A 23,294-nucleotide genomic window follows, 5' to 3' on the forward strand; every position below is an offset into this window, starting at 1 on the left:
ATTACAACTCTTTTCTTTTATTTGGGTTTTTAATGGTAAAAATTTGTTCTGGTAAAATCATGCACAGGGATTATAACCTCCGTCCCACCCGCAGGTTCCTGTAAACTATAGACGCCCATGAATGTTGCATGTTTCTCTATGTACTTGTTCATGATCTCTGTCGTCCACATAAACAATACTCCTAATACCGATATACTCTGCACCGAAGATAATATCAGCGCATGTCCTATGTGAAAGCAAATAGTCGCCATACAGCTTATTCAGGCTGCATTTTACCAGCAAACATCTGTGCGAGGCATCATTTCCGGACGTTTCTGATTATGACGAGATGAACTATCCTTCTCATCAAAATAGCAAGGAAAAACCAGATCATCATGCTCCATTTAAGAATAAAAAACAATGCTTCCAGAAAACTAGCATCATCGAGTACAATAATATTGGTACAAAAATATGGGGGTTTCATTTTGGTATTGTACAGTCAATGAAATTAAATGAATTCAATTGGGGCTCTATAACTCTCTCCTCGATGCCATTTTCTATCTTTCGAGTGCAGTAGGAGCCAGTTAAACTGACCTTGATAGCTTGTACCATGTCGATGGAAGCAATACGCTCCAACCATTCTTCAGAGCAAGTTGCTAGTATACATTGTACAGTACCGGATCCACTGGCTCCACAAAATTGCAGATTCTTTTCTAGAGAAAAGTTACTGCAGTGACACATATGATACAAAAGAATGACTTAGTAGGCCAGATGGAGGTTGATTTGATCAAGAAACTACTCCGTCTAATGTTGGGGGGTTTTCCTCCTCTCCTCCGATCTGTGATGGAACAACTTGGCAATCTTTCGTCGTTCGCAGTCCTGAGACAAAATAATTTAGGATCAGGGACCGAACTGTCGCTATAAACCTAGAATGATTAGTTAAGTGTACTTTTAGGGTTATGCTTATTGAGGTGAAATTATGATACTGCACCTTGAACATATTGAGATAAAAGCGTTTCCCAGGATTCATCTTTCTCAACTTGTGGTATGTATAGGCAAAACTTAGCTGGTCACGGGGCGTAAACCGTTCAACCTCATTAAACCAAAGGCAGGAAAACAAGTTTGACATTGGTGTATGAGCCCTGACAATGAAAGACCCTTCTGGTACATCTGCAAAATAATTAATACACCATATACAGCATCAAAGCTTATGATGAAATCAAACAATCCTATAAAGATAAACACGCGAAATCATACTGCTAGGCAGAAGCTTGTTAGTGTCTGATGCATTGAATCTTCTCATTCCATCTGCTTGATAAAACGCAAATTGTTCATCTATAACACTCTGGTTGTACTTGTTAAGCTTCTTATTTTGCGCGACCTCTTCCCACAAACAATGGCGGTCATAGTGATTGGAGATAGCATATTCATAACCTTTTCTCCAGAGGAAGTATTCCAATATAAGCAAAGGATCAAGTTGGAGACGGAGTTTGCTATCCAGCCAAATTGAGTACCTAAAAAATAGTTTCAGATGGAGAAGGCACGGAGAATTAGTTTCAAAAGTGCATTTACATAAAAAGGAAAGCAATTAGATGAGCAATCCATGGGCGGCCCCAATCTTGGCAAGAAAGAATGAAGAAAAGTTATCTAAAGTCGAAGGTAGAAAGAAAAATGTTCAGTCTCGCTGATTCCATATAGTTTAAAAAAATCGTACGAGTATCTTGCACTCGCCCTATCTTATTGGCCAACAAAGGTCAGATCATTCACCATTTCATATACAGAGCCAAAATATACAATGCCACTTGTATCAAAACAGAACATGATTGCTTTTGAATGAATTAAAACTTGAAACGGGGGAATGCAGGTTAGAAGATGAATTTTATTTGAATATCAAAAGGGTACAAAATATCATTGACACATCAATCCATTGTGACAAATTGTGAGAACTGCTTTCTACCTGGCAGAAGGAAATAGTCGGTGAGGCAAAAGTTTAGGAATCTTCCCCACTCTCCTCATATCACTGTAAGGAAGATTCTTCACGACCACAATCTTCCACAATCCAACAAAGCCCATTGTATCAGGCATTTGGCCTTCTGATAAAAGAGTTTGCAAAGTTACTTCGTCCACGAACATGACAAAGCATACATTTTTTCTTGATAAACGAGAGACCTAAAAAGAAGTAAGTCTGAATAACTATAGCTGTTCCATTTATACAATATATATGTATAGTGACATCAATAACATTTTTTCCCTGAAGCAAATTAATCAATCCACTTTTATTGCATCAATGTTCAAAACTATTGCTAAAATTAGGATTAGTATCTGCAGTAATCATTATTATCTTCACTGTCAAGGGTATTTGAGATTTTCTGCTTATACGAGTTTTTTGAACGCCCTCCTCTTTGTTTGTTTCAAGAAATCTACGATATTTCATAAGTGTGTGTTCATGAATGCTAAGGGACATGCCTTACACCAATTTTTCCAGCATGAATGAAGACAAGAGCTAGACACCGGCTGAACAAGCTTTATCACATTTGACAGATGGTACTGAAAGTCAGTGAGTTAAAGAAATAGAGCAGATGAACGAGAGTTACGAGACATGCATATTCGAGGCATTCTATAGTCCCCTTCTAGCTTTCCAGTAAACAGATACACTTTTCATCTTATCAGACAGTAGGGAACAGAATTCAAATACAATTTTGTATTGCTCATGATCCCAAATTGCTGAACTTTAACATTTAGCCACAATTTTTCATCACTTTGTTTAATTCTAAATATTAGTCAATAATTATATTCAAATAGTTATCTTACACAATTTCTTGAAATTATAAAAAGCACGCAGTTCATTTTTCTTTTCTGGATTAATTACTGGTATAGACTAAAAAGTGAAAAGGTGTGCAAAAGAATTGGTACCGTTTTCCACATTGGAGATCTCAATCGATCAGAATTCCCGAAGATGCAAGAGATAACAGCAATGTGACAACTACTAATGTATTTCGCATCATCTTCTGCCAAGTCAAATCCTGTACTTGGCCACCCTCTAGGACCTTTCACAAAGCCACAGTTAATTTTCTGATCTTGAGCAATAAAAGATTCTTCCCGTTTCGTGAGTGACTGATGTCCAGCAAATCTAGGCTCCCATTTCTCATCTTGAATGGGCTTCTCTTCTTTTTCTGTATATTGCAAGGAAAATCTTGCAAATTTTCGACTTTCTAAAGGCTCCACGAGTAGTGCAGTTGAATTGGAAATTTTCATCTCACAAGTTCCTGATATTTTTGCATATCAGTGTCCAAATCGAAACCAATAGCAGACATAATGAAAAGGAAAAAGGGTAAACAAGATGTATTCTTTACAAATATTAAAATGAAACTTCAATCATAGAACTTCCACTTTGCTTCCCTTTTAATCAGGAACGAGAAAGGTCGGCTTAAATTTAATGCAATCAGCCTTATACCATGCAGAGCAGCAGTAGATGATAGTATGAACCTACCCTGTGTTAGAAGATCAGGAAAAGTTTATGATGCTACTCATGACTTCAATAAATACAGCAAACAGAGTAATTTCTCTGACATGGAAAAACTTGATTTGATATAGCTTGATGAAATTCTCCATGTTCAGCTTCTATTTCAGTATCAGAAGAGTTTATTGATCAATTCATGCGGAGAAAAGATGACCAGTGGTCGAATGACCAGAATTTTAATAGAAAGTGAGATTGTATTTTCAGTTAAACTGTACATTATGTGAGAGAACAAATAATTACCAGAAAATTTTCGATTTTTTGGCTTCTTTTTGGAACCTGAGAACCTTTGAGGACGGACAGGTTGATCTTCAGCAAAACCCGCATGTCCAGAATGACCGTCAACATTAGAGTGCTGGGAATTTGAAAGAGATTTCTCATTATACAAATCTTTGGAAGCTTTATCAGCCTCCTCAATGACATCTTGGTTCTTCTTTCTCGCATGATGAGCATGAGAAGATTCAACATCAATCGCACTGGGTTTAGTGGCACCAGACTTGACCCTTTCATCATGCACAACATCATCATATCCTTCCATTTGATCATCCTGTAAATCAATACCGTCATCATATTCATCGGCATCAGTTACTGCTGTAAGGTTCCTTCCATCAGTATTCCAAGATTGCTGGTTTCTTTTACCTTGCACATCTGTAGACTCCCCTATTTTCTTTAAAGAGGCCTCAAATTCAGCTTCATACATTTTCAATTCGTTGCGTCCAGCCTCATTGTATAAGCCATTTCCTTGGTGACCCAAGACTTTATGAGATTTTCCAAAAGAAGACTTACTATATCTGTTTTTTACTGGAGAACGAACCTTATCCACAGAATCATCCCGGCCTCGCTCCAGTTCCACCTCATTATAATTTTCATCTCTTCTTCTATCATCTTTGTCCCAATAGTGTGAATCCTGGCCTTGAGCAACTGATCTGTGGCCAAACTTGAGCTCTTTGGACATTCCAGTTCGTGTCACATTTCTGAGAAAATCCGAGTCTATGCCCATGTCATCACCATGAGCTTCACGTCTATTTATTTCCCCACCTTAAATAGAGAAATATAAATTGCAAAATCAAGCACTTCCAACTAAGTGAGCCAACAAAAATTCTAGTTGATAGTAGCATTGGAATTAATAATTATCTTGATTCAACAAAGAAGATGGACAGACATAACTGGAACATATTATGAAGACCCAACATGAGTTAGAATCAGGAATCAACATACTGCAAACTCAGATTGAGAAATCCATCAACACCATGGGTCTTACTCGAGTCCCTACGTAATTAGGTTCTTAAGCCTACCAAAACTCTTGTTAAGGTAAGAATTGACATGAAAAAATTAGCTCATACTTTTAACTTCATCCAAGTGGTAGTTCCTTTAAAGTCAAAGCTGCATATAAGTTCTTCTACACATTCACCAAAGCCTGCCACATGCCCTAGTGCTAATGAGAATATAAACCAAGTCCAAGAATCAAGTACTGCTACAAGAACCCCTGATTATCTAGACACACTCTAAATCAAATTGCATCAAGAGGTTTACAAAACCACTTCAATCAGCATTGAGGTACACCACAAGCACCAAAACTATACTTCATGTGTTGCTTATACCCAAAAGGAAAAACTTTTACTGAGCATTCCAACTCGCCAAATGCACCAGAAATCTCAACTTTCTATGCTTCTACGTTTCTTCTAATAAAAAAGACAACTTGATTTCATCACTCCCAATGCACCAAACATCTTTACTTTCTATATTTCATATTTCCTTCTACTAAAAAAAGACAACTTTACTTCCATCAGCAAGTGTGTCCATCAGAAAAATATAAAACACTTTCTCAGTTCGAACGCTTCAATCATTGCCAGCAGTCAATGCAAAAATAAAGAATTTTGTATCTCCTCCACTTTCTATCATTATAAGGGCAGTTAATCAATCATAAATTCCTCTCCACCAATGAACACACAGAGAAATACACTCTTCTGCATTCAACTAAGAAAAGCACAAGCTTTTATACAAAAGTAAAATGTTTCTTATTTCCATACCTTTTCTCTGCAGCAACAAATAGAATAAAGCCGAGATAGAGAGAATTAGAGAGAGCGTCAAAACGCAGAACCCAATCGAGATCTTATAAGGTGGCGGGGCCTTTGATCGCCGGTGGTGTAAGTGCCTCGAACTGCCCCGCACACCGACTGAAAAGTGATCTGACGAGACTCCGTTTCGCAACCCACTGCCGATGCCGGATTGCCTGAAAAGAGCCATCCGCGCATTATGGGGTGTACGGATTGAGAGTACGTGTAGTGGCAACCGTAGGAATTGGAGTTGCGCTGGGGTTTTGGGAAGGTATAATAATTGGGACTTCTTGAAACCGTACGGACGAACAGAGACACCTGAAGATGTTCGCCGGAGAGAAAACTCGTACGTCAGACTGCGGTGGGAGCGGAAACAATTTTATACATACATACATGTATACACATATATATAGAATATGGAATCTGTTGGTTACTGAAATCCCCTTGGTAGTCTATTTACTTTTTCGTCCCTAAGATATCCCAGAAATCCCACGATCATCCCTCGACAAATTACTGAAGTCGCGTTACCTCGTTGGTCTTATAGTCGCACTTTTGACAAGAATTTCAAATCATTGGATTTGATAGAACGAGAGTCTCACACCTCAGTTCGACTTCTGTGGGGTGCAAAACACTGGAAGAAGATTCCCTTTTTTGTTCTCCTCACGGCAGAAGTAGAAGTGCTGACCACCAGTTCAATCCAGCTACCCAAGGTACCAAATTTCTGCAATTTTTTTTTCAGACCCATGAATCCATTGATCATTTTCTTGATGGGGTTTCTTTCTCGTGGAAGCTTTTATATGTACTTTTTCGTTTTATACTTTGACTACTTGTTAAGGAGAAACTCTGATTGGGGGCAATTCATTTATTTGATTGGAATTTTGATTTTTGGAGGTTTGCAGGTTATAGAATTACAGCTTCTCTGAAACATTAACTTTTTTTTTTGGCTCTTCTAAGGTCAGGGATGCTGGGAAAATTTTTGGCTTCGCCTCTGCTGACATTTGATTCAACAGTTGGCAGAAGCTTCTGCTCTTATGTAAGTCTATTTTTGTTCTTTCAATCTACTAATCTTCTGTTTTGCTATGTCTAAGTTTGCTCGATTTCACACATGAGAAGAGTTAATTTGTGTTACTTTTATATGGAAAAGTAATACTTCCTTTTAAAGTTTATGTTATGCTTTCCATCAATTCGTGGCAACAACTATATATATTGATGTGTATATGTATATTCTGGAACAAGTTAAACTTGGAGTATTTGAGTTGAGTATCATTTTAATGAATTAGCAGTTAACTCCACTGTTATTAACAGATACTTATGTGAAGCATTTCATGGGAATTGATTTATGTTGGTTAAACTTGCATAAGCCACGAACACTCTCCAACAAAGAATTGAGCTCGGTCTTTCTTTATCTCGTCTTGATTATGCTTCTCATCGAATCTTGTTAGATTTCTCCTTTTCGGTCAATCTAATCCCAGAACCAAATCAAATACACATATCAGTAGTTGCTCCATCAATGTAGTGTTGTTTGATTAATGAAGTATCATCTTTCGAGATGTTGCTTTAAGTGCTCCGCTTTGACATTTACCACCTTTTCAAGAACACAACATCATAAGTCTGCCTTTTTGTTCGACAATTTCATCTGTTTTCTTAATGATATGAATTAACTAAATAGTGCTAAAATGATACAATGAATACTCTTGTCATTTTTTATCAAAGCAGTTTGCTGTTTCTTCCTTCTATGCAGCCTGATTCTGCCTCAGTAGCAGCCGAGAACTGGCTCGTTAATGCAAATCTTGCAATAAAATTTCCCTCATATGTCCCCCGTGGGCATGGGATAGACAATTCCCCATCTAGGAACTGGGAGTTGCGTTCTACTTCCCAAATTCAGGATGCAATTCTCAGTGACGAAGATAAGAAAACATGGGAATCATGTAGACAAGCTCTGTCTGCGTATGGTTTTTCTAATGAGGAAGAAGACAAGATCCTGGGAAAAGCTTTTGGTCAAATTCATTCTCCTTATTGGGGTGAGGAGCGGAAGAAGGAAGTTCCCAAGTTTGAGGTAGTAAGTGAAATACTAAATTATCTTAAGGATTTAGGCCTCGCTGATGATGATCTTGGCAAACTTATCAAGAAATTCCCTGAGGTACTTGGCTGTAGCTTAGAACATGAATTGAAAGCAAATGTACAGATTTTGGAAAAGGAATGGGGCATCAGAGGGAAAACACTGAGAAACCTCCTCCTCCGCAATCCCAGAGCGCTGGGTTATAACATTGATTGCAAAGGAGATTGCATGGCACAATGTACTCGCTGCTGGGCTCGGTTTTAACTGCTGTTGTTTTCTTGATTTGTTCATTCCTGGATTCCTAGTATGTAATTATGGGCATTCTTGATCAAGTCATGTTCGGTTTCTTCTTTGATATTGAAGACAACACCAAGATATCTGACGAAGGTGTAGTACAGTTGATGCAGGAAAAATTATGTATAATTCATAGCAAGATTTGGAGTAACACTAGTACTTGGCACAGATTGATGTGCTTAGATGACTTGCCATTTCCATGCACACATAATGTATACATGCTTCCTCTCACAGAATTTAGCAGTCTTTTAGCGAGTCAGGAATTTTTTACTGGTTGATCACCATTCTTAATAAGGTTAAAGTTAGTGATTTGATTTGTGTCTTGCAGAATAGAAAATCAATGAGAGATTTATTTCTCCTTTATCCCCACTTATTTTTGCAGTTTCAGCATCCCTGTGATTAATGGGTATGAAATCAAGAATCTTCAGGTTAAATAATTGCCGTTCACCCAATAATAGACAGATTGTCCCAATTGGATGGGATGAAAGGTTCACAAATTTAGCAGATTGCAGAACAACAGCAGCACATTATGATTATCACAAGGCAGTATCACTCTATTTATTATAACAAGATTCTGACAGGCAGAACTATCAAAATCCTAACAAGAATTATTTTCCCATAGGAAAACAAACTGTTCACACATAGACACACACTAATCCATATCTAAAACATGGAAATCCAGGAGTATTGTCCATGGCAATCAAAGAACATAACATATATCAAGGGCACTTGGGCTTATTTCCGTGTGTTCTTAGATTGGCATAGCAGGGGCAGAGGTCTTTGTTGCCATAAGTTCCTGGTGGAACGCAATGGCACCTCTCACAGCAGCTCTTGCATGCTCGATGGCACACGTTCTTTCTTGACGTCTTACTGCATCTTCTTGAGCATGCGTAATTGCAGTCTGATCATTCAAGTTTTACATAGATCATCAAAGAAAGAATATATATATCTATATTGCACTTTAGTCTATATAATTTATTAGAAAGATGCATGAAACACTAATTGATTACTGATTTTCTGAGGTTGATGTTTCTTTAAAATCCCTCCAACATTTCCTCCCACATCCTCCTGTAGCAGAGAGTTTGATGAGTGCTAAAATGGTCAATTGTACATGGAGAAAGATTGAGATTATATAGTACAATCTTCATTCGTCTTGCAGTTGGTTTCAATTACAAATCACTAATTACTACCTGAGAAAGAGAATGAGCTGCATCACTGACAGTCGATGATGCCTCCAGAAAAGCCTGACAATGGATTATCAGCACCAACTGATTTCGCATAAACATTACATAATAACGTGAAGCAGTTTGGAACAAGTAAGTACCTGTAGGAATAGAATGGTTACAAGCAAAACTGAGAGGAGCTTCATTTTACTGAATACTTAGCCAAAGTTGAAAACTTGAAGTTTGTTGATCGTAGATGGTAGGCAGGTAGATATTTATATATAGAGAGATTTAATTGCTTTATGTTTCACCCCTTTTAAGGTTCACACGCAAAGATGGGTTTAATTAGAAAAGTCACAGAGTGTGTGTGCTAGGAAAAGAAGTAGCAATTAGTTCTCAAGTTGTCTGTCTTTTCAAACTTTATGTAGCTTTAGAACAGCTGTGGATTCCTTGGGTTTATGGACAAAGATATGGGATATATTATGGTCCCCTCAAAATTTTTCTTTAGTTGATACCATATTCTACATATCTATCTTGTAAAGGAGGAGCATGCAGCAGCAGCAGCTATATAGCTGGGAAAGCATCGGATCGTCTAACTATTTTGATTTACCATAATATCATATATCATATATAGATAGATTGTTGAGCAGCTTATTCAAGAATGAATTAATGTCTGCCTCTGGCCCTGCAGACAATTATATATTAACAGCAATTAAAATGAGTGGTCGTCGACGGAGTGTATGATGTATATGCATTGCATGCATACCAGTACGTAATGAAATTGTTTAATTGGATTGGTAATTAACACAAGCAGACAGCTAAAGGTCACGTGTATCCTACTGATGATGGGCAGGCAATGCAGTAATGCATTCACATTTAACAAAACAGTTGTTGTTCCACAGATTTTGCAAGCTACTCCTCGTTATTTGGAAATTACTAGCTTGCCCCGGCACTGCACTACTTACAGTGCAACCAAGCAGACACTGTAATTAATAGTTTGAAAAATAAAGAAATGGATCTTAAGACTATATATCTAATCAGGTCCAAAATGAAGTAAATCATGTTAGGGAAGAACCAAAAATAGATATTTTGAATATAAACATAGGAGTCATAACAGGCCTAAGTCTAGAAATAGGGATGAAAAACTTGATTAGGAGATGTTATAATTGTGGAGAAAAATAACATTTTATTAAAGATTGTAAAAGGTCCAAAAAAGATGACAAAAATAATGAAGATGCAAGTATGATCACTGAAGAGAATTATGAAGAAGTATATATGATTTGTTAATTTCTTCTTTAATAATAAATGATTGAAAATTGAAACTAATAGAAATAGCCTCAAATTCTTGGACTTGGGATAGTTGAGTGTTTTCAGTACTCTTTGCACTTTCTAATCCATATATGTTCAAGTCTCTTTCTGTTTTGTAGGTACTATCTCCGCAAATGACAATGATGATTGCTAGATCCGATTTTCTAAACCTGGTCCCTTTTTTGGGTTCTGGTCCAAGTTGAAAAATATTGAAAAATTGGCCCATGACCTAATTGGAAAGGCCCAGCCCACACCACCCAAACCCACACACTTGGATGGCTTAGTCCACTCCACCTCTTCAGCCCATTTATTGGTTGCCCACTCTCTCCACCCAGCCCACTTGACCCGACTTGGTTTCTCACCAATTAAAAGGGTCTCTCTTTGTTTGATGAATGAAATCTCTAACCCTAATTTTTTTGTCTCCTTGTCTCTCTCACCCTTCACCGTTCTTTTCTCTCACTGCTATAAATGGCTTCCCTCTATTTAATCCACCTCTGGTGGCTTTTTTAGAGGACAGCCAAAAATAGAAATAGTCTTCCCCCTTTTCTTCTGATTAACAGTTCTTCGTGAACTAGATTTCTTAAGTGGAAATCTGTTGAGTGGTTTATTAAACCGTCCTCTGTGGTTTTAAGTGATAAATCTAAGTGATTTTAATTAGTGCTCTGTGTGATTGAGCCTTAGTGATAAAGTTTTGGGTATATACAACCGGTGTGTCTGTTTATGAGTCTTGGTGGTTGTGGGCTTTTCTTCTCCAGATTTAGCTTCTTGAGTCAACCCTTTTTTGTTCTTGTTTTTATCTATATATGTTATTTTTTAAATTTGTTGTCATATTGATTTGTAATTAAAGGGTTTCGTAACCCATCATTCTCTGTAATAGTTGAGTTAGGAATTTCTTATTTGGGTTCACCATTAAGGGTTTTCCGCCCAACATTCCTTGTGTTCGATGTGATCTCCAATTCAAGCATATATATATATATATATATATATCTTATATTTGATGATAAATGGAGTTGGGATGACAACCTTGGGTTTGGGTTTTTAAGTCATTTTCAAATTCGGTAATTCCCACATATAAACAACAAAAATGTATATTTTATGATGATGAGAGGGTTGAAATTTTTGTCCGAGAATATTGTTAAAGTGTGCAGGCAAATTAAAGCAGATGCAGCAGCAAGCACAAGTCCTGAGTCCCACAAACCGCCCCAATAAAGCCTCACTTAATTTTGTTATAGCTAGCTAGCTAAGTTTTACTATAATTAAATTAATTAATAATTGATTATTAAAATTTATATATTGGTCTACTGGCTAAGGTTTCTGACATCATTCAGCGCTACTATATTCATTATATTATTAAGGAAGAGAGGTAGCTGTTGTAGATCTAAGAGAGAGAGAGAGAGATAATTAATTAATTAATAATTAATGGTGTAATTAAGGTAGAAGGTGTGCATGGCATATATATATATACCAAAGGGAAACACAGTGGACTTGATGGATCCAACACATGCTTTTCAACTCACGTGTTTACCATTTTGTCAAAATTCATTCTTTAATTACTTACCTCCACTTTTAAAATGAGGAAAAAAAATTATAATTGGATGCAGTTATGTGGTGGGGATTTTTGTTTGACATCTATGTGGTCGGGGTTTTGGTTTCTATATTTTATGAGGTTCTTTTTGTCTCATGTCTTTATTTTTTAATACAAAAAGGGAATGTCTTATCTTATAACATACTCAAAGTTCATTTAAAATATTGAGAGGATATATATTTTTAATATTAAAAAACCAAAAAGTAGACATTTTCTATTCCACAGTGCTCCAATTTTAAACATTCTTTTCCATATATATAAATTGTATTTCACTCTTTCTTTTCGGACATGGAATGTTGTTGAACTTAATTGGGAGCAGATCAAGTCCAGCTAGTTATCCAACTGTTTTTTTTGGCATCACATTGTCTGAATTATAATGTTTTGATAAATTATATGGAACAAGAGTGGGTAGTGAGTGAAAACCCCTTGTATACCTCATCTATTTCTCTTTTTAATTAAATAAATAAGTGTGAATTTCTATGCCAAAGATAAAGTTATTATTCCTGCAGCTAGAAATAGAATGGAAATTATGGAGTCATGTGTGCCTCCGGGCTTCAGGTTTCACCCCTCGTCGCTTACTATCTCAAGAGAAAGATTCACTCTCATCTTGATCTCATCATCGACATTGATCTCTACAGAATCGAGCCATGGGACATTCACAGAATGAATGGTATTTCTTGAGTCACAAAGACAGCAAGTATCCCACGGGCACACCAACCAACAGCCCGTTTCTGGAAGGGATAAACCAGTGGTTTCAAACCACAAAATCATCATAGGAATGAGAAAGACATTGGTGTTCTACAAGGGACGAGGCACCAAAACTGATTGGATCATGCCTCCACACATCTCAACATCAACCTCCTCAGCTAACCTTCTTAAATTCACATCTCATATATATATATATAATTAATCCAAAATAATGCCTCAAATGCAAGATCCAGATGCATGCATGAAAATTTATAACTACTCCATCTTGATCCCTAATAAGCCAAGTAGAAAATAATTAATAGAAATGCAAATTAAACCAAGATCTATATATATATATATATATATATTGATCCGACTGAGATCGCGGGTCGCGCTGTATGTCGTCCCCTTCAGCTCCGACGGATCCTTTATAACCTGACAACAGAACAAACCTCACCTAGCCGGAGTAGATACCGGCGTAGATGCTCCGACGCTCAAGTCAGTACTGAGGATTCTCTCCAGTAAAAAATATAAGTTCTAAATATTATGAAAAGTGAAATTGAAAACTAGACCAACCCTTTTTTCTCTCTTCCTTCTCCTTTTTATACTGATCCTCTTTCGTGTCCTCTGCACGATCCTTATGCCCGCTTCCACGACCGCTCCTCTCGCTATCGTGGCCCACCTTTTGCGGGTATAAGATTGTGCTTAACCACCCTCAAGATTAGCCCACGTAAATAATAGGTTTAATCCCTATTTTTGTGCCTTTATCTCTATCCTTCATACTAAGGGCATATTAGTCTTTTGTTATCTCCCTTCATCATTACTCCCCCACTTTTTGAAGTGTCGTCACTTCAAGAAGTTGAACAGCTCTGTCCGACGGCTCGCTTGACGCTCTTGGTATCCCTGCGATTGTCCACGTGTCTCTTATCGAGCTGTACCTCGATTTACGTTCTTCAAATGGACAGCTGTTGTATGCTGATTGGGTAACGGTCATCTCTACACCGCCTTCCCAAATATATATATACAGAGCCATTTCAAATTGTTCTCTCCCTTCTGCTTTTTACTCGAGTACTGTTGCTGCGAAGCGTTCCATCTTCGAGTGTTTTTCTTCTTCTAGCTGGCTGTTCCATCTTCAACTCTTCTTCTTCCCCAAGTCTTCCAGGTACCATGTCTTCCTCTAATACCTCTAACATAGGTTCTAATTCTGCTGATATCTCTTCGTCCGCTCCTTCCAACATGCTTCTTAGGGATTTAGTTCCTCCTAGGCGCAGACCCCGTTCTAACCGTACTAGTAACCCAGATTTAAGTATGGCTCCTGCTCCCGAGAATCCCCAGCAAGTCTTACAGCCTACTCCCTGGGCCGAGATAGTTAGCACTGTGAGGTTACAAATACAGAAGATAAAAGAGAAATTCTTCATTCCTTCTAGCTATGAGATAATAATTCCTCTATCATCCGATCGCATGCACCGGCCTCCCCCAGGGTTTTGTTCTTTTTCTCTGCAACATTTTGAGGCAGGATTACGTTTTCCCTTGCCCCCTAGCGTAGCCCTAATCCTTCGCCGCTTGAATCTGTGCCCTATGCAATTATCCCCCAACTCCATACGCCGCATTATTCTGTTCATCATTATTATGCGTGTACATAGGTTTGAACCAAGCTTCGAAAATTTTTGGTCATTATATTCTTTCACGACCTCAGTACGATCTGGAGATAATGGTTTCTTCTACTTAACCTCCCGAAAGGAATGTAGGTTCCTTGACCCCCTTACATCCAACGTTGGTCCCTGGAAATCCAATTTTATCTTTGTTAGACCCCCTCCTGGTCGTGAATGGCCTTTCTCCCTAGACTGGAAGGTAGATAAACCTACCCCTCTTACTGAAGGTGAGGGTTTAGATGGGGATCAGATAAGCAGCATTACTACCTACCGGTATAATCCCAAGAAGATTCTAGTCGAAGAGATACTTTGGCTCGCCCATCTAACTCCTGCCCCTCTCCAGGTGGAGGGTACCTTAGGTGATCCGATTTCCTATTCCTCCTTCTTATTTTATCCTACGACATTTAACCGGATTCTCCTCTTTCCATCTCTGCAGTTTCCATGGTGAGTCAAGCTCGTATTAACAAGCGTCTTCGAGCCCAGATTCAGGCTCAGTCTCAAGCCCAAGCTGCTATGCAGATTGCCTCTTCCCAACCTGTGGCAGCCGCTTCCTCAACACCAGATACTAATACCCCTCCTTGTCAGATTCCCATCGAAGTAGGTAGTGAAGAGACTCAGGCACGCAACCTCCTTCCCCCTAATCACCCTGCCACTCAGTCTCCTAGCTGGAGATTACAGGATCATGCTCTAAATGATGGAGATTTTGCTGAGTCCTCCCGGAAGAGGAAGTCCCGCGGCAAATCACCCTTCCGTCCTAATCTCCTGGGGCCTACTCAATCTCAATCTGGTGGAGGATTACCTTCGGATGGGACCGGGTCAGAGATCAGGCGAAACATGGATGTACTACGAGGTCTCACAGATTATTGGAGAACTGCTCGATCAGACCTTCGAGGCCCCGATCATCCTGTAGCCCAAATGGAAGGGGATAAATGGATCCCTGATTGGCAAATTTCTCCTCACAGCTCGGTATTTCGAACTCGCTCAGGCCAAGATTCCTGGGAGCTGTATGATGCTAGCTGCCTTCCTCTCGATCAGGCAGCTCTTTTGCAAACCTCATTCACCCGAATGGAAGAACATTGTGCCCACTCACTTGTCCAGGTATCTTATTTCTCGCTTATTTTTTTTCTTGTCCCTGAATTTCTCTAACTGTTTTCTGTTTAGGCATCCAACTTTGTACGAGGTCTTAGTCTGAAGTGTGCTGGTTTTCGCCACAACCAAATGGCAGCGGACCGTACAATCCGTGATTTGAGGGCCCAACTCACTAGCTTTTCCTCCAAGGAAGAAGAATGGTCGAGATCGATGTCGACCCAAGAAGCTCGAATCAAAGAACTTGAAGCGCAAGTGGTCGCTGAGGCTTCCAAAGCAGCTGCCGAAGGAGAAAAACGAGGTTTTGAGGCAGGTCATGCGGCAGGGAAGATCGTGGGCATTGCTGAAGGTCGCGAGATCTTTTTGAAGTCGGAGGAGTTTACACAACAAGTTCGAGGGATTCGCCTCCAAGGTGTTCGGGACTTTTTAAAGACTCCCACCTTTGACTCTGCTGTGGAAATTAAAGCTGCCGACTACCTGCTACAGGGTTTTGATCGCTGCAAGTCCCAGATTTCTCGCCTTCAAGGATTTGCTCCCAACTTTGATATATCTCACCTCAACCCTAGTTTGGATGCTAATCTTCACCCCTTACCTGAGGAGGATGATACTCCCTCCCCTGAAAATGATGAATTTTCTGTTCTTATGGATGAAATTGAAAATATGTAACTTCCTTTTACTGCCTTTTTTGGGACTCTGTTCAAGGTATTGATAATTTGATCTTTTTCAGATACAATTTAATGCGATCGACTTGCTACTTGTAGGAAACTTGAGATTGATGGAGCTTTAAAATTGAAATGATCTTTCACAGATAAAGAAGGAAAACTAACTTCAGTGACCTTTTTCAGGCCATGCCTTAACCTTTCGCAGGTTATTATTTACATCAGTCTTTTTCAGACTAGACATTCATAATCTTTCCCAGATCAATCTTCCTAAGATCGTTCTATTCGAACGTAACGACCTTTTCCATATCCTCCGGTATTTGATTAATGGATAGAGGTTTTAAACATAGAACCTCTTGAGGTTTTGAATATTCCACGGTCGTGGTAATTCCTTGCCTTGAGCATCTTGTAACTTGTATGTCCCTTTCCCTACGATCTCGATGACCTTGAAAGGTCCCTCCCAGTTAGGGTCGAGCTTTCCCACATGTTTTGACACTTCAACCTTTCTCAATACTAAGTCCCCTACTTGCAACGACCTGGGTTTGACATTTTTGTCATGGCCTTTCAGCATCAAGCTTTTGTGATGCAACATCTTCACCCGTGCGGCCTCCCTTCTTTCTTCTATCAGGTCCAAGTCAAATGCTCGCTCTTCCTTGTTCTTCCTGAGGTCGAAGCTCTCGATCCTCTGTGATTCTTCTCCTATCTCTGCAGGAATTACAGCTTCAGAACCATACACTAAAGAAAAGGGGGTTTCACCTGTTGAAGTTCTAGGAGTCGTTCTATATGCCCATAATACTCCTGGAAGTTCATCACACCAGTCCTTCTTCGAGCTCAACCGGGCTTTCAAGTGTTGTAATATAATTCTGTTCGTTACCTCTGTCTGGCCATTTGATTGGGAATGCCCTACTGCTGTGAAGTTTTGTCGTATCTTTAATTCCCGAAGCCATGCAGTTATTTGTCTGCCCTGGAATTGTGTCCCGTTATCAGATATTAAGACCCTGGGTATTCCGAACCTGCATACTATGTTTTTCCATATGAAATTTATGGCTTCCCTTTCAGTGATTCTCGAGACAGGCTCTGCTTCCACCCACTTAGAGAAATACTCTACTGCCACTATCACAAACTTCTTTTGACCTTGACCTGGCGGGAAAGGTCCCAATATATCTATACCCCATTGGTCGAATGGGCAAGTAATGGAGACAGGGGTCATAGGTACCGCCTGAGTGTGAATCTGCGAAGCAAACTTTTGACATTTATCACACCTTCGTACAAATTCCTTGCAATCCCTCATCAATGTTGGCCAAAAATAGCCCTGCCTAGATATTTTCTGAGCCAGCGATCTAGCCCCAGAGTGATTTCCGCAACTGCCTTCATGAATCTCTTGCAACACATATCTAGCTTGAGGATCTTCCAAACACTTGAGTAAAGGTCCTTCAACCGTCCTTTTATACAACTGTGTACCTACTAAGGCGTACCTTGGAGCTTTAAACTTTATGCGTCGTGCCTGCCCGGATCAGTAGGTAATATCCCTTCCTTGAGATATGCTGTGATTTCTTCGATCCACAAACACTTCGAGGTAACCATGTTAGCAGCCATTCCTTCTGAGATCGCAGATCGCTCCTTTACCATTACAGTTATTTTTCTGTCTTTTATCCCTATCAACGTGGCTCCCAGCTTCGATAAAGCATCCGCTCTTTCATTTTCGTTCCTCGGGATTTGTTGGATAGTGCATTTAGAAAACTTCTGCATCCACTCCTTTGTTTTCTTCAAATATTCCGTCATAGATTTTTCTCTAGTTTCATACATCCCTTCGATTTGCATGGCTACTAGCTGCGAATCTGTGTAGACCTCTAGGACTTGGGCTCCCGCTTCGGACGCTAACTCTAATCCGAGGACCAAAGCTTCATATTCAGCTTCGTTATTTGTCGTAGGGAAAGATAACCGTATCGCGACCTCAATTTCCACACCTCCTGGTCCCTGTATGAGTATACCTGCTCCTCCATTGTTAGCATTAGAGGATCCGTCCACGTGTAACATCCATGTTCCCCTATCCTCTGAGATTCCAGATATCTCTACCATAAAGTCAGCTAAAACCTGAGCTTTCTCCGCTGTGCGGCTCTGATAAGAGATGTCGAACTCCCCCAGCTCGACCGCCCACTTTATCATTCTACCTGAAGCTTCTGGTCGCGTCAGGATATTTCTGAGGGGATGATTTGTCCTTACAACTATTTGATGCGATTGGAAGTATGGCCTCAATTTCCTAGCAGTCACGACCACAGCAAGTGCCAACTTTTCTATCTCAGCATACCTGGTTTCTGCACCTTGCAACATTTTACTCACATAATACACGGGGTTCTGAATTTTCCCTTTTTCTTTTACCAATACAGAACTGACTGCATTATCCGAAATAGCCAGGTATAGATATAATATGTCTCCTTCTCTGGGATTAGCTAATAGGGGTGGAGACTCCAAATACTTTTTTAGCTCCTGAAAGGCTTGCTCGCATTCCTCGGTCCACTCAAGCCCTTTAACTTTTCTCAATATCTTAAAGAAATGCAAATTGCGATCCGCAGATCTAGAAATAAAGCGATTAAGAGATGCGATCCTACCTGTCAATTTTTGGACCTCTTTGATGGATGTGGGTGACTTCAAGTTCAATATGGCTTCTATCTTTTCGGGGTTCGCTTCTATTCCCCTCTCACTCACCATATAACCTAGAAATTTGCCTCCCGCCACGCCAAATGTGCATTTGTTGGGATTGAGCTTCATCCCATGCTCTCTCATGATCGCAAAGGCTATCTTCAGATGCTCCAAATGTTCCTCAGGTTTATGGCTTTTAACCAGCATATCATCCACATACACCTCCATGGTTTTTCCGATTTGATCAACAAACATCTTATTCACCAACCTCTGGTATGTTGCCCCTGCATTTTTCAATCCAAAAGGCATAACATTATAGCAAAAAATACCACGGTCAGTCACAAAAGAAGTCTTTATCCGATCTTCTGTTGCCATGTAAATTTGATGATACCCCTGATACGCGTCCATCATAGAAAAGATTTTATACCCAGCTGTTGAATCTACCAGAATATCAATTCTTGGTAAGGGATATGGGTCTTTTGGGCACGCCTTATTAAGATCTGTAAAGTCCGTGCACATTCTCCACTTACCCCCCGGTTTTGGGACCAGCACCACATTAGCTAGCCAGTCCGTATACTGAACTTCGGACACATATCCCGCTCTAAGTAACTTGCTTACCTCTCCTTCGATGATGGCATTTTTCTCACCTCCGAAAGTTCGTTTCTTCTGTTGAACAGGTCGCATGGAAGGGTCAACATTTAACCTGTGTACTATCACCTCTGGATTTATACCTTGGAAATCTGACGGATCCCACGCGAACATATCAACATTGCTTCTTAAGAAGGCGATCATGACTTCTTCGAACTGACCTAAACTGGGTCCTATCTTTGTGGTCTTCGATGGATCTCCTTGTATCAATTTCACTTCTTTATGTCCCACGGGTTCTAACCGCCCTGCTTTCAATGCATGCCATTCTTCCTTCTTTACTCCCTGGAATTTTCTCTTTTCTTTATTCTCGCTCTTTCCCAGAGACAGATTGTAGCACCTTTTAGCCTCAATTTGGTCGCACACGACCTCTCCTATTCCAGATTGCGTAGGGAACTTCATCTTGAGGTGATACGTTGACACGATAGCCCTGAAAGAATTAAGTCCAGGTCTCCCCAGAATAACGTTATACGCAAAAGGCATATCAACAACTAAAAATTTTACCATCAACGTTTTACGCTTCGGCTCCTCCCCCAAGGATGCAGGTAAAATCACTGTCCCCAGTGACGCGACCTCACCTCCTCCAAACCCGACCAATGGTGTGTTTGCTGATTCCAATCGTACATTATCCAGTCCCATCTTATCCAACACCCTTTTGAAAATTATGTCTGCCGAACTTCCATTGTCTATTAAAACCTTGTGTACTGTGAAATTTGCTATGTCCATTCTTATTACCATCGGATCATTGTCTGTCACTACCCTTGTACCCGCATCCCGATCTCCAAATACGATCTCCGGATTATCTGTCATATTTACTCCTTGCTTGCGTCGTTCCAGCCTACTTTCTCTTTCAAATTTCCTTCTAGCCCTCCTCGACCATCCTTCTGATCCACCCGCGATGGTATGGATAATGCCTTTCACAGGCGCGTTTTCCCCCAATGTTCGGTCCTCTCTTTCAGTTGCCCAATTCGGTCGGCGTTCCCTACTTCTCGACCTACCTCTTCGATCACGTCTTCTCTCTCCGAAAGTATGAAGGTTTTGTCTCCTGAAGTACCCTTGCCGGACTAATCGCTCTATCTCGTCCTTCAGCTGATAGCACTCCTCTGTATCATGTCCTTTTTCCCGATGGAAACGACAGTATTTGTTCGAGTATCTTTTAGCTGGAGTAATCCTTGTGTGCTTCGGCCAGATCAACACATTATCTTTTTCTACCATCATGAGAGCTTTTGCCCTGGTCATGTTTAAAGGAGTGTACTTACTATACTTGGACTGATAAGGTGGCTCCTTTTCTTTCTCATTTTTAGGTCGTCTGTCACGACCTCTGCTGTATCTTCCCTCCCTGGCTCGTTCTGATGTAATTCTCCATTCCTCATCTTTCATAGCATTCATCTCCTCTTCATCGATGTATTTTTGTGCCACTGCCATCAACTGCTCCGTATCTATCGGCGGATCCCTCGCTAAAGCAGATGCAAAAACCCCTTTCTTCAAGCCGTGGATAAGGATACTAGTCATCATATCTATCCTAAGGTCCTGCACCTCCAATGTTTCGTTATTAAAGCGTCCCATAAAACTTTTTAAACTTTCATTTTCCTCCTGCCGAATAGTAAATAAGTGCGTAGCTGATCTCTTTTGTTTTCTCTTGCTCGCAAAGTGGAATGCAAATTTTTGTGCTAGTTGCTCATACGAATCTATGCTGCCTGGGGGCAAATTCGTAAACCATTCTTGGGCCTTTCCTGTTAGCGTGGTAACAAATAATTTGGCGACTATGGAACTTGACTGTCCATACAAATTCATTACCATATCGAAAGCAGCTAGATGTTCTTGTGGATCCCGAGTTCCATCATACTTTGGGAGGTCGGGCATCCTAAAGCTCGGATTGACCATTTCTATAAGTATCCGGTTAGCAAATGGCGAATTACGATTGTGGGCTACTATTTCTCCCCTTTTCTTGAGTTCATCGATTTGCTTTCCTAGCTGGGCTATCTGCTTACTAACATTATCTACTTCAGCTCGAGATATGGCTGGCCCTCTAGGACGACTTAAAGCCCTGCTATTGGACCCCACATCAGAAGGCAGCGGGCCCTTCCTATTCGCCCCCGGTCTACTCATTCCCTCGTTATCTTGCACCTCGACTCTTTCCTGAAACAACCTTTTTCCCGCTATTTCCCTTTCTAAAGGAGTTGCCGTTCTTCTCTCATATGCTACCAAGGCCTTCCTCCCCGCTTCTTCCATCATTTGTTGTAGTTCCCGTCGTGTCAGTTGTACAGTTCCTTCCCGATCAGTCATGGGGGTATCCATTTCTTGCCGTGACAGATGTACAACTGGTGCTTGATCTTCTGCTGGAGTCTCCATTTCTCAAACGCGTTCCAATCCGTCACCTGACGTTCCCACAGACGGCGCCAAATGATCCGACTGAGATCGCGGGTCGCGCTGTATGTCGTCCCCTTCAGCTCCGACGGATCCTTTATAACCTGACAACAGAACAAACCTCACCTAGCCGGAGTAGATACCGGCGTAGATGCTCCGACGCTCAAGTCAGTACTGAGGATTCTCTCCAGTAAAAAATATAAGTTCTAAATATTATGAAAAGTGAAATTGAAAACTAGACCAACCCTTTTTTCTCTCTTCCTTCTCCTCTTTATACTGATCCTCTTTCGTGTCCTCTGCACGATCCTTATGCCCGCTTCCACGACCGCTCCTCTCGCTATCGTGGCCCACCTTTTGCGGGTATAAGATTGTGCTTAACCACCCTCAAGATTAGCCCACGTAAATAATAGGTTTAATCCCTATTTTTGTGCCTTTATCTCTATCCTTCATACTAAGGGCATATTAGTCTTTTGTTATCTCCCTTCATCATATATATATATATATGGAATGGGATTCTAAGAGTCTGGTATATAGAATGATGCATGCATGGTTATAAACTTAGACAAATTAATATTTGGTGCAACAGGAAGAAGGATGGGTGGTCTGTCGTGCATTCAAGAAGCCGAGTCCAAGTCATAAACAATTAGGGTTGGAGTGTTGGAATAACAGTAGTTGGTATGAGAGCTCAGAGAGCAGCGGTTACAGGCCTCCACCATATCCCAGCACCACCCTGCGTCCTAGTACCATAATACATAATTTCGATATCGGGAAGACGAATCTTATAAATCAGAGTTTGGAGTCTAGACATAGCACATATCATGAACATGATCAGATGGTAGAGCTTCCAAAACTTGATAGCCCGACAAGTTTCGCAGCCAATAATAACAGTGGTGTAGCCGGCAATCATGAAGATGATAAGAGCAAGTTTCGTAATGAATTATACAGTGAATGGAAGAGCTTTGATAAGCTTTTTGAATCACAAGTCATGGGAACATCATCATATGCATACCCAAACATGGGTTTAGTCCCACACAATGATGAGTTAGATGTTCAGAACCATTTGATCAGCAACGTAATACTTGAATGCTTTCCTGACTTGTAGCTACAATTAATTGATTAATATGCATACCATTTTAATTGAAATTGTAAAAATAACTGACTTTTTCTGGAAACTTGGGCTTAGATGATTCCGCAAGTTGGGGAAGAGGGCAAAAATTGTTGGTTTTGTTTTTTGACTCTGCTTGTGAATGTCGTGTGTATTGTTTGCATGCATCCTATTCATTGGACAACGTTGTTTTATGGAAACAAAAGTAGTTGTTCAAGAATTTCTTGCAAAGGAGGTTTAAATGTATTTTGGTGGTTATTCGATGTTTTTATCTTTTGATTTTTTTGAATAATATTTTCATCCTTCATCTTTTTAATTTTTTCGATCAAGTTAACAAAAGTTTTAAAGTGACCCCAAGTTTGTCCCCAACTAGCCATCCCCCTCTGCTCCTTTTCAGGTTCTAACACTAAGAAATCCTATTTATAGATAGTGTTATATTACAGCAATTTTTTGTTTTTTAGCAAGAAAATAGCATTCTTCATTTAATCCAA

At 40.0% G+C, this 23,294-nt stretch overlaps 3 protein-coding genes and 1 pseudogene across 3 annotated transcripts; 2 read left to right on the forward strand and 2 right to left on the reverse strand.

Annotated features, from left to right (window-relative positions):
- Positions 1-382: 382 nt before the first annotated feature.
- Positions 383-5,929, reverse strand: LOC105159531 (uncharacterized). Its single transcript, XM_011076625.3, has 7 exons — positions 5,527-5,929; positions 3,740-4,534; positions 2,893-3,245; positions 1,937-2,148; positions 1,237-1,493; positions 971-1,149; positions 383-858 (listed from the first exon to the last, which is right to left on the reverse strand). The coding sequence occupies exons 1-7, from the start codon at positions 5,741-5,743 to the stop codon at positions 784-786; spliced, it is 2,088 nt and encodes a 695-aa protein (XP_011074927.1). The 5' UTR covers positions 5,744-5,929; the 3' UTR covers positions 383-783.
- Positions 5,930-6,000: 71 nt separating this feature from the next.
- Positions 6,001-8,275, forward strand: LOC105159529 (Mitochondrial transcription termination factor family protein). The gene is made up of 3 exons (XM_011076624.3): positions 6,001-6,263; positions 6,508-6,586; positions 7,295-8,275. The coding sequence occupies exons 2-3, from the start codon at positions 6,515-6,517 to the stop codon at positions 7,874-7,876; spliced, it is 654 nt and encodes a 217-aa protein (XP_011074926.1). The 5' UTR covers positions 6,001-6,263; positions 6,508-6,514; the 3' UTR covers positions 7,877-8,275.
- Positions 8,276-8,439: 164 nt separating this feature from the next.
- On the reverse strand, positions 8,440-9,383 carry LOC105159532 (cypmaclein). The gene is made up of 4 exons (XM_011076626.3): positions 9,231-9,383; positions 9,097-9,150; positions 8,917-8,974; positions 8,440-8,807 (listed from the first exon to the last, which is right to left on the reverse strand). The coding sequence occupies exons 1-4, from the start codon at positions 9,273-9,275 to the stop codon at positions 8,626-8,628; spliced, it is 339 nt and encodes a 112-aa protein (XP_011074928.1). The 5' UTR covers positions 9,276-9,383; the 3' UTR covers positions 8,440-8,625.
- A 3,099-nt stretch (positions 9,384-12,482) lies between these two features.
- Positions 12,483-22,800, forward strand: LOC148788894 (NAC domain-containing protein 30-like; annotated as a pseudogene).
- The last annotated feature ends 494 nt before the right edge of the window (positions 22,801-23,294 follow it).

The sequence above is a fragment of the Sesamum indicum genome, linkage group LG3, assembly GCF_026168435.1.
Source record: "Sesamum indicum cultivar Baizhima isolate 11 linkage group LG3, ASM2616843v1, whole genome shotgun sequence".
NCBI lineage: Eukaryota > Viridiplantae > Streptophyta > Magnoliopsida > Lamiales > Pedaliaceae > Sesamum > Sesamum indicum.